The 11431-nt window shown below is 40.6% G+C and overlaps 1 protein-coding gene across 1 annotated transcript in view; it reads left to right on the forward strand.

The window, feature by feature from the left end:
- Positions 1 to 1125, forward strand: part of FGF18 (fibroblast growth factor 18) — a 142502-nt gene extending 141377 nt beyond the window's left edge. Inside the window, exon 5 of the mRNA XM_081314190.1 lies at positions 567 to 1125. Within this exon, the coding sequence (XP_081170316.1) occupies positions 567 to 833 (267 nt within the window). The 3' untranslated portion in view covers positions 834 to 1125. The remainder of the gene's footprint in view (positions 1 to 566) is intronic.
- Positions 1126 to 11431: the final 10306 nt, after the last annotated feature.

An 11431-nucleotide genomic window follows, 5' to 3' on the forward strand; every position in this document is an offset into this window, starting at 1 on the left:
GGGTTGGTAAGTGAAAGAACGTCAGACATCATTTCACAAATATTTCCTCAGCCATATAAAATAGGAACCTCTTTTTCTAACCACAGGATAGCTGCATTCCCAAAAGAAACAGAGTCCTGTGACTATAGCCAGACAGTTGTCTTTTACTGCAGTCCTCCACCATCATGGCATACATGTATCTCTGGGCAGGGTATAATAGCCTGAGACTTCAGGCTAACGTAAGCCTCTTGAAGGACTGGGGCAAAGCCCCCACAGTGCCTCCAGATGTTGTCATCAAATTACATTTTTTTAATCTGTTAGAAGGAGGAAGTAATGAAATATAATCCCATTTCCTCTTTGAGTTGATTTGATTTGAATGTTAATGATGTTTAGAATGAAGCTGAATGTTAATGCTTCCACTGGCCCACTCTGAGGTGACCATAGGAACACACCTCTGCCTGAAATGGAGGCTGAAGGTGTAGTGATTTGGTGGCTTCTCTTCTGATAGACGGGGTCTGCCCACATTTGTCCCATTGCTTGCAGACCCTTTGGCAGCTTTTTTTATCTTCTCTGTGTTTCATTTGCAGCCAGATGGCACCAGCAAAGAATGTGTCTTCATTGAAAAAGTCTTGGAGAACAACTACACGGCTTTGATGTCAGCAAAGTACTCAGGCTGGTATGTTGGATTCACCAAAAAAGGGAGGCCCCGGAAAGGGCCCAAAACCCGGGAGAACCAGCAAGATGTCCACTTTATGAAACGATATCCAAAGGGACAAGTGGAGTTACAAAAACCTTTCAAGTATACCACAGTGACGAAGAGGACTAGGAGAATACGACCAACCAACCCCAGTTAAAAGACCAAGGCAGTGTCTTACAAAATAAACTACAAGAATAGACTGTACCAGAGAAATATTTTTACACTAAAAATAAGGGAGAAGCTCTATTTTTGTACATTGTTTTTTTTTTAATTTTTTTTTTTAAAAAAAGACTGGGTTAAAAATAGAAATCCACTGGGGAAGCTGTAAAAGATTTATTGTAACTTGAAGAAGAAAAAAAATAATAATGAATGGCTCTATTTAAATTGACTTTTTTGTGCTGTGGATTGACATACAGGTGCTTTATTTCTCATTGGGAATGGACGACGTTTGGAATGGACAACATATTCAAGCCAATCCCTAGAGGGGAAAAAGTTCATGTTATAATAATAATAATAATAATACTAAAAAACCAAAACCACAAAACCAAAGAAAGCCAAAGTTCTCTTCCCCCCCCACCCCCCCCACCCCACCCCGGTCCAACCCTTGAAAATCCTTGGATAATTCTCTGGTGTTGCAGCCCTTGGTTACTTTGCCTCTGCAAGCTAGGCTGAGATGTGAAGATCTGCTGATCTAACATGGGGCTTCCTTGGAGGGCTCAGTACCTCAATCCTTTCTAATGTTTCCAATGACATAAGGTGTCACGACTCTGTGATCCTGCATTGTTCTGCTCACTTCTGGAGAATGCTGCTAATGACCAAGTGACTAAGTAAAATAACCTAATACACCAATGATAAGGGAGTATTTTAAAAACCAGCTCTATTATATATATATATGAATGCATGTATTATATTTATGCACATAAATGTAATACGTATATTTATATATATAAATATATATATGTATTATATTATAAAGCTATTTATTTCATTTCTCTGTATATTGCAGTTCCATGAACCAGGTATTACTGCCTCAGCAATTAAAAAATTATTTAAAACACCTAGACGTATTACTGCTGTTGGTACATTCCCCTCTCCTCCAGCTTTTCGCCAAACTACACTGAGACCCTTAAACTTGTTACCAGAGCTTGGACTCAGTGAGAAGTTAGAGATCGGTAATAGAGTTTATGTGCCAGGACAGGAAATAATTGTTTCTCCTTCGTTAGGCTAGTCCTCCCATCTCTTCCAATTCCGCTGTGTTGACTTCCTGCAAAATGCTCAGCCTTGTCCAAGTGCAGGTGGAGTTTTGAAATGCGGTGTGCAAAGGATTTCTTCTTGCTGTGTTCTCTTGCCCATTGTGTTCTACTGGGACCAAGCTGACTTGGGGACCCCCCTGTTATTAAGTACTTAGTGGGGATGTTGCGATCCCCTTACTGATATGCCCCCAGTGTGTCCTCTCCACAACGCAAGGTGACCTTCCTGCTCTTAGTCAGTCAAAGGCTTTCTGGCTTTTCTAACCAAAGTGGAACAAATCAAGGTCTGAAGACACTGCTAGAGCTGGAGCACACTGGAAGTAGGCCTCTACCTGAGACAGGAACAAGAGGACGGAGAGATGAAGTGGCAAGGCCTGGGGAGCTAGTGTGCTTACCTTCAGAAGATTATGTACTTTTTTTTTTAAATGCACTCTTTAGTCAAAAGCCTTTTAAAATAAACTTTATTTTCCTTAAATAAGAAAAAAGATATGTTGTGATTGCTCAGAAAAAAAAATTCAGTATGTGTATTGCTGTAGAAATGCTCTCAGTGAAGCGAATGGGAGAGAAAGCAAGAGAGAGGGAGAGAAAGCAAAAACATGTGGGAGATTCAGTCATTAATTGTCCAATGAACAGTTTTTTCCTCCCTCCCTCATTCAGCCTTCCTATCAAGATGACTTGCTACTAGCTAAAGCTGGCCCACGTTAGGATTTATATTTATTCAGCCTGAGATGCAGCCCTGCTACTCTGTAAAAAAAGAAATAAAAGGATTACCTAGCTATACTGCAGTTATGTCAAACCTATCATACGTGTGTCAAAGGTGACATGATATGACATTTTGGGTAACATGCTAACATTCACCAACACCTGACAACTATTATCAAAACCATGCCCTGTTCTCTCACACTTTTATTGGAGAGTGTGGAGGCCGTATGAGAATAAAATATCCTCTGAACCAGACATATCAAACTTGCGATGTCATTTGACGTCGCATGACGTATCAGAGCTTTTCCCCCATTGCTGGCAATGGGGTGGGAGCGGTTTCCTCGTGATGCATCTGGTCCGTGGGCCAGCAGTTTGACACCCCTGCTCTAAACCCTCCAGTGGTCATGTGAGAGAGCCATGCCCTCATATGGTGTCTGCAGCTTCCAAAATACACAGAAATGAGGGGATTTTTTTAGGCCACAGAGGCCATGGAAGAGCATTCTTAGAAGCTGTTTCAAGAATGAAGGTCCTTTGCTACCCAGAGCAGCCACAGGTAGACTGCAGGGCCTGTCAACAGAAAGAAAATGCCACTTGAAGGTAAGCAGTGTGTGGCAAATCCTGGAGCGTGCTGGGCCATGAGGGCAATCGCACCATTCGCCAAGTCTCCTGCGCCTTGGGTAATGGCACAAGGTGCTTTTTTGAGTGGCAGCAGTAGCTCTAGGGCTGAAATTGGGGCCTGGGACTCCACTTCAGGCCCAGCCTCGGCATTGCTAAGTGCTGCTATCCCAGATGGCCTAGATCAGAGTTGTCAAATTCACAATGTCACGTGACGTGTCACAACATATCACGACTTTCCATTAGCAATAAGGTGGGCGCGGTTTCAGCATGACGCATCCGGCCCATGGGCCGGCAGTTTGACACCCCTGGCCTAGGTGGTGGTGGGGTGGTGATGGGGGAAGAATTAGTTCTTTTTGTTTAGGTGCTCTGTGTGTGTGTGTGTGCGTGTGTGTGTGTGTGTGTGTGTGTGTGTGTGACATGCTAGCAGAGTCAGGTTAGGTATTTTCCAAAGTGACATACCAAGCCTAAAATGTTTGATATCACTGCTAGACTTCGACCAATAAAGCTAGTGATGGGAGTGGAGCAGGAATGAGGAATGTTCCCATCTCATGACTAATTTGCACATGGACTAGTCTGACCATTGACCATTGACATTATGGACTTTGCCCCTCCCCCTTGTAATTCTTCTATGGTGTGGAAAAAATGCCAAGCAAGATGCTGTCTGCTTCAGGTATTTGGCTGTCTATGAGGAGCACAGTGAGTACAATGATGTGGGGAAAAGAGATATGTGTGCTCATGCTTCCTCTTTCATATTACGATAACAGCTGTCAGGTTGGGATAAAAGCTGAAGGCCAATTGATCTGATTTCCTAAAGCATATACTAGGCAAACTCTTGAATCCCAAAATTTAGAATTGGGTTTTGGTTTTGGTCCTATTTCATGCACATGCATTATATTTCAGGTTAACACAGGACAGATCTTTGTTTGCATATCTGCTAAACCTAGTGCTGGTACTTTGATTCTCATGCAGTTCTTTGTCTTCATGTTAGGTAATTCTGTTGAACAAGGCTTTTACAGGTATTATTCGTGATAAACTCACTGATTCAGAAATGTAATAGTACTTAGTCTTATGTATTGCTTCACAGTGTTTTACAGCCCTCTCTAAGCGGTTTACAGAGCCAGCCTATTGCCCCCAACAATCTGGGTTCTCATTTTACAGACCCCAGAAGGATGAAAGGCTGAGTCAACCTTGAGCCGATAAGAATCAAACTGTCAAACTGCTGGCAGTCGGCAGTCAGCAGAATTAGTCTGCAATAGTGCATACTAACCACTGCATCACCATGGCTCTGTTATAATTTTGGGAAGTAATCTAAGTAACCTTGAGATCTTGGTCAGTGCATGTAAATATTTGAGAGGATACTTTTCTTGATGCTTACAAACAAAGGATGACCTGGATATACGTTTTCCTTGATTCATGTATACCAAGACAATACTGCCGAATTAAAGACTTAGCTAACAGTCCTTTCTATTTCACTTCAGTTTGCAGTTAGGTGCCCATTGTTATAAAAGAGATATATCCAATCAATGATTTTCACAATTCAATTATCACTTTTGGCTACATCAACAGACTTTTATATTCTGAAGAATCATGAAACTAAAACCTATTGAGCAAATGTTATAGATAACTGGTGTTTCATAAAAGGGCAGAACATTACAATTTTTAAAAAAATATTGAAGCAATTTGACAACATCAGCTATTAGCAATCAGATTTTGGGGATGGAAATTTGTGATTGCCTCAGAGACCAAAATGTCTTAGACTAGCAAGCAGTATAAGACAAAATACAGTAAAGGTGGCAAAGGATTATTAATCACCTTCAAATAATTCCCAGTGTGAATTGATCCTTCTTCCAAAATGTTTGCTGCCCAGGGATAGATGTGAAACCACTGCAAGAAAATCAGAAATCACATTAAAAATGGTTGCCTTTACTTCAGATATAAGATTTGAACCATTTGGCTTACTTTACAAGAGAGATGGTTATTGAGAAAGGAAGATTTCTCACAGGAAAAAGGAGCCAGAAGAAAATCTGCAAAGACATTCAGAAAAGAGCTTTTTTGTTTGTTCAATAAATGAGACTTGCAGGTAAGTAGCAAGACTTGCTCATAAGGAACAAGAAGGAATGCCAGCCATAGGGATTTGCAAGGCATTCATACTTTAAATTACATTCCCTCTTGTAATGACAACTGGGATCAAACCTTGGACACAGGATATATTATTATGACTAAGATAGGAACAAAAGTAATGTTCCGCCAGTTCTTCAAGCTTTCAGCAATAATGGGAGAACATTAGGAGATGGGACTGGTAGTAAACTTAGAAGAATGTGAATGATGCTAAGAGTCAACAATTCCCATTACAAATCTACATTCCAACCCTGTAAATAGTAATTTAAAACACTGAAGGAATGTGATTGTGCAGACCCATGTTGTGATCATATATCTTTTTTGTTGTCTAGATAGGATAACAGGACCACATTGTCTGCAATTTGCAAAATGACATGTTTTCTGTTTTCTCTGAGAAGTCTTTGTGAAAGGAAACAGAAGACAACACATTTTACACTGATTTAGAAAAATAAGAAAAATGGCAAACCAATTCAAAGGCCACTCTAGCTCAATATGCTATGTAATACATTCCACTATTCACTATCCTGAAAAGATAAACAAGGATATTCCTCTCCCGCTGTTGGTCCTTAGCAGATGATCCTGAGAACACTCTCCTCTGATTCTGGTTGGAAGTACAAAACTATTAAGACAGCAGCCTTGAAACCCTCTACCCTACCCTATTAGCATGTCTCATCCCTTTTCAAACAACAAATTAATGGCCATCCATTGAAGTAACTTAACAAGAACTGCAAGCCCTTGGATCAGTTTCAAAAGGCTTCTGTGCCTTTGGACAGTAACTTCCAAAAGCAGCTTCACCTTCATGCCTCAGACCTTTAAATTCATAATTGGGATCCAAGATTACTAAGAAATATATTCTTTTATTTGTTTCATTTCTATGGCCACCCCTCTCAACAATTACCAGGTCTAGCCAATTGGCACAACACATTGCAAAGATGTGTGTGCGTGTGTGTTTATATTGAATTATTGGAATTGCTAGGCAGGATTAAGGTAAAAACTGAATGTGCATTTTTACTCAAAATTGTCATCCTGGGCTAGATGGATCATGATTTCCTTCAGTAGAAGATAGCTTCTTCTTTTCCAATAGGCTTAGTAAATATAAACAACTGTTTATCTCAAAGTTATGATCCTATATGTGCTTATGTAGAAATAAATTCAACTGTATCCAGTGGAACTTATAAAGAGGTGTAGGACAATGCCTTAATAGATTTAAAGGGCGCCTTCATGGCCTAGAGTTTTTTTCCCCCAGTCCAGACAAAGAGAGTATGACATTTTAATTGTTATGTTATTTTTGTCTATCTGGCTGCTGGTTCTGAGACAGACAGTTATGGCCTAGGTGAGGAAAAATAAATAAAAAGGATCTCTTTCTTAAAGTGACAGAATGAGGGAACAGGAGACCTGTCTACACCATGCAACCAATAACCCATGTTTGGCCTCTCTCAGTTCTGAAGCAGCTTCTAATTAGGCCTCTCTGCTCAGAACATTTTTTTATTCCTGGGAGACAGCCATTTTGACACACTTTGCACATACCTTTATTTGCTTTCCCTTCCTAATCCTCCTTTGCTTTACAGAAGCCAAAAGGTCTTCCAGCCAAAAAAAGAAATCAAAATCTTTTGCTGACTGCTTCATGTATGAATTAAGTGAAGGGTTGTAGGTGGGATCTTAATTAGCCCTTGCAAATGGCAGGACCTTGAAACCATACCACCTTGGGGAGTGATAGTGAGGACCACACAAAAGCTAAGCAACTGCTGTCTGCACCCAACTGAGGTGAAATCCACTATTCACAAAGACAAGGCACATACAATGCACTCCTTCAAAGGAACTGTATCTCCTTAAGAACGAAGGCGGTGGGAACATGGGGGAAGGGGGAGAACCACTGCAGTCAGTCATGGTGGTCCAATATAGAGAGAGGAGGAAGAAGAGAATTTCAGCTAAGTTGAATGTGAAAGGCCAAGGATATACAACAAAGCAGGCTGAGTGAAGCTTTCATGCCTCCAGTTTAAGCCCAATGGCAAGAGAGATCTTGTAACCACCTTCACAGCATTGAGTGCCTGAGTTAAAAGGCTAATCTGTGAGTTCATGAAAATTGTTCTAGTTAACAGCTGCCATCATGGACTGTTCTCACACAGCCAAAGAGAGGATCTTTAACTAGCAAGGGAGCAATGTAAGTCCACCAGAAAAACCTATTTGGTTATTTGTCCAATTTCTTATAGCCCCCCATCTCACAAACTCAGTGACTCTTTTTACTTTCATGTATGTCTAATCATATCATGTTTGGAAATATACACCATATTTGGAAATTATATGCACAACAAATATGCATGAATACAATAGTCACTGTCTCCCCAGGTCATGTAGATCCATCTGTGACCCAAGTCAAAATTTACGACTGGCATGATGACATCCTGAGCATCTTGGTTTTCAGTCAGTCTGTTGATAGACTTATGTGGTAGATATGACAAGATCCTGATGGTGATTAAGTAAGTTACTTCGCATTCGTTGGCTGGAGCACCAAGATAATAGGGAAGTATAGTTGTTATAAAATATTATTATACTTACAATTTTTTCATCTGCTTCTATTCCTTTGTGGTTATCTGTTTTCAGTGGGAGATCAGCTTCTCTGCTACTGCCTGTAACATCTATGTATTCCATCTGAATGGCAATATTTTTTCACATTATTATTCTGTCACAAATTGATTTGGGTCAAACCTTGAGTAAATAGGAGAAGGAGAGTTGTTTTAAAAGCAAGACTTTCTTAATCGGATAGCCTAAAAATCTAGTGAACGTTCAAATTGGGGATCTGTTATAGGCAATTTTAAAAGGCACATAACAGAGTCTCACAGAAATCAGACTATTATTGATTGAAAAGTTGCAAACCTCACTTAATGTAGCTTAAAGGGAACTTGTAAAGTCGGAAAAAACAGCACAAAATGGAATGAAAATCCTTAAAAGTATTGACCAGATTACAGGAATAACCACAGAAAAGAAATAGAGTAGATTTGAACGTCAATCCATCTTGTACACAAAGTACAGAAACCTCAGCTTTGTTATGTAAGGTAAGAAACAGTCAATACTGGGGATGTTTCTTCCTGGTAATATTAAATACTGGATGGATGAGAAAGCAATAGGTGAATAATTGTACAATACTGAAGCTGAATCTATAATTGTTCTGGATTTTTTCCATTCCATTCCAGCTAGCATTGGGGGAGAAAGAAAGCTTTTGTTGAAATCTGACATTTACTGATAGTTCCATGGGGATCTAAATAATAAAATAAAGAAAAATCACACCACATTGACCAGAATACTAGTTTCTAAGTATTTGAAGCAGAATAAATATAAAAAAAATGCTCTACATTCAGTTGTGCAGCTGAACAGGAGCAGGATAATAGACTGGTCTAACTCTCTACAGTTCCCTTTTCTTTAACCCTGAAAAGGCACAGGAGGAGTTTTCCTGATCTGTCATTAAAGGTTCCCCCGCACATGCGTGCTAGTCGTTTCCGACTCTAGGGGCCGGTGCTCATCTCCGTTTCAAAGCCGAAGAGCCAGCGCTTGTCCAAGGATGTCTCCGTGGTCATGTGGCCGGCATGACTAGACGCCAAAGGTGCATGGAACGTTGTTACCTCCCCGCCGTAGTGGTCCCTATTTTTCTACTTGCATTTTTACGTGTTTTCGAACTGCTAGGTTGGCAGAAGCTAGGACGAGTAACAGGCGCTCACTCTGTTATGTGGCACTCGTGATTCGACCCGCCAAACTGCCGACCATCTGATTGACAAGTTCAGCATCCTAACCCATTGAGCCACCGTGTCCCTGATCTGTCATTGGTACTGAGCAATTATGTGCTACTTTGAGCTGACTGCTTTACTGAAGGCGCCATACTTCTATCAGTACACTCTAAAAGAAATGTGAACATTACTCAGCTTTCATGCTTGATCTATTAACTTGCTTTTCATCCACAAACTGTTCAGAAGTGCAATAGCTTTTGAGCCAGGCACCATCTTCCCCTTCATGGCAGGGATGGGCTTGAGACAGCTTCTGCCTGGTTCTCATAGCATTATCTGCTTCCATATCAACAGGCCTAATGAGAACCTTTGCGCTGAAATGGAAATGGCTACTTTTCCAGCCCAGGGAGAACCAAGGAGGTTCAATCAATGCTGGCTGATTTTCAGAATGAGAATAAATTTATAGTCATGGAGAAGTTGGAATTGGCTGTATGTGAAAAGAGCATGTTTGACTTGCAGGGATACTGATCAGAAGTACTCCAGACAGTGGGATACAGTTTTGGAATCTGCATTTCCAAGAATTGTAATGAATAATGTGGGGAGGGGGGAGGGAAGGGAGAGTGGATTTCCAATGCCCCCATTGTGCTAGATTTTGCTGTTCCAGACTGGGACTATACAGCCTCCTCCATGTCCGTGTCTTCTCCGAACCCGAAGGATTACCATAAAGACCTCACCAATACCACTTGCTTGCAGGCAAGTGGTATTTCTTGCTGATCTTCCAATGCACCATTGTGGCTATTTTGTCATGCCAATGTTTGTAATCACTCTGTGCAATCAGCTAACTAGGTGGTCCACTCTTTCTTCAGCTTCTTTGCAGCAATGGTATTTGCTGACTGTTGTTCTAATAGCAAATTGTTATTAGTTTTCAGTCTTTGATTTGAAGCAACATTTCTTTGAATAGTCAGCCAGATGCTTAGATTGCATTTGGCATTTTTACCCACCTACCAAGTCCTTCCCAAGGACCTGAGATAGGCAGATGCTGTTCTTTGATGGTGTCAAATGTATCATCTTAGGATGCAAACTGTTCCGACTAAAGATATCTTTTGTAACTGACTGATGTTGATTTTTGTCAATGCAAATGACAAGGTTTCAGTTTCTTTGCCTTAGGCAGATCTTTGCAGTTATTTCAATTGCATTTCTGTGAATACTTTATTTAATATTATAAGCCACGGCTGATCTGCTAGCCTCTGTTATTTCTGATTCTGAATGTTGTTCTTTCCAGAACTGATGTATTCTTTTCAGGTATTCTCTTCTTTTAGGACTTGATTTGAATAACAATTATTTCTTTATTTTCAATCTTTGCATATTTGCAATGGGCAACGTTTTCTTCCACTAGTCCTGCAGCTGCTGGCCCTGATTTCTCAGCCAACAGTCCTGAGTCCTGTAGTCCAAGGGTGTCAAACTGCTGGCCCATGGGCCAGATGTATCACACCAAACCCACGCCCATCCCATTGCCAACAATGGGAAAAAAGTCGCAACACATCATGTGACGTTGCGAGTTTGACACCCGTGCTGTAGTCTATTTATTGCCAGATATACAGGAACTCCAACACCTACCACAGTCTTTGTTGACTTGTTGACAACTGATCTATTATGGGTTTCTGTAAATGCGAGATATATTCTTCATCTGGCTCCTCTGATGAGACCCGTCTAAAATGATTAAATCTGTGGCATAGCTATCATCTTCAAAGCACACAAGCCTCACAAGCACATCAATGTATCTATCTATCTATCTATCTATCTATCTATCTATCTATCTATCTATCTATCTATCTATCTATCTATCTATCTATCATCTACTCAGTCTGTTGGCCTTGATACAAATGGCAAGCACAATGAACCCCAGGTCATCAGTCTGCTATAAAAATTAAGACTAGGATGTCGTAAACCCGCCGAGATGTGCAGCTGTTTTGAAATGCCCATCCCAATGTTAATACTGAAATCAATGGAAACATTGGCTTTGTATGAAGGCAAATAAGGTCTCGGCACATTCTTGGCACAATTTCATCAATAGGAAGCTTTCACCCACAAGATCCAGTTCCTTACAGGTTGCTTTGCCACTTTTGTATCTCTTAGGCTCCTGTGTAACCATGCATTGCAAAGGAGCCAGAAGCAGGACTTTGTGACGGAGCACATACCTTTACGGTATGTGCTTCATTAAACACCTTTCCATGGAAGCCAAGAGCTTTGCAAACCAGAACGGAAATCCAAAGCTCTTTTTGGCTGCTTTGCAGCCAGACGAAAAAGGGCTAGGCTGTCTCTTAATATGTAGAAGAAAACAACTTGAAAAA

This window comes from Vipera berus (genome assembly GCF_964194415.1).
Source record: "Vipera berus genome assembly, chromosome: 1".
Lineage (NCBI taxonomy): Eukaryota > Metazoa > Chordata > Lepidosauria > Squamata > Viperidae > Vipera > Vipera berus.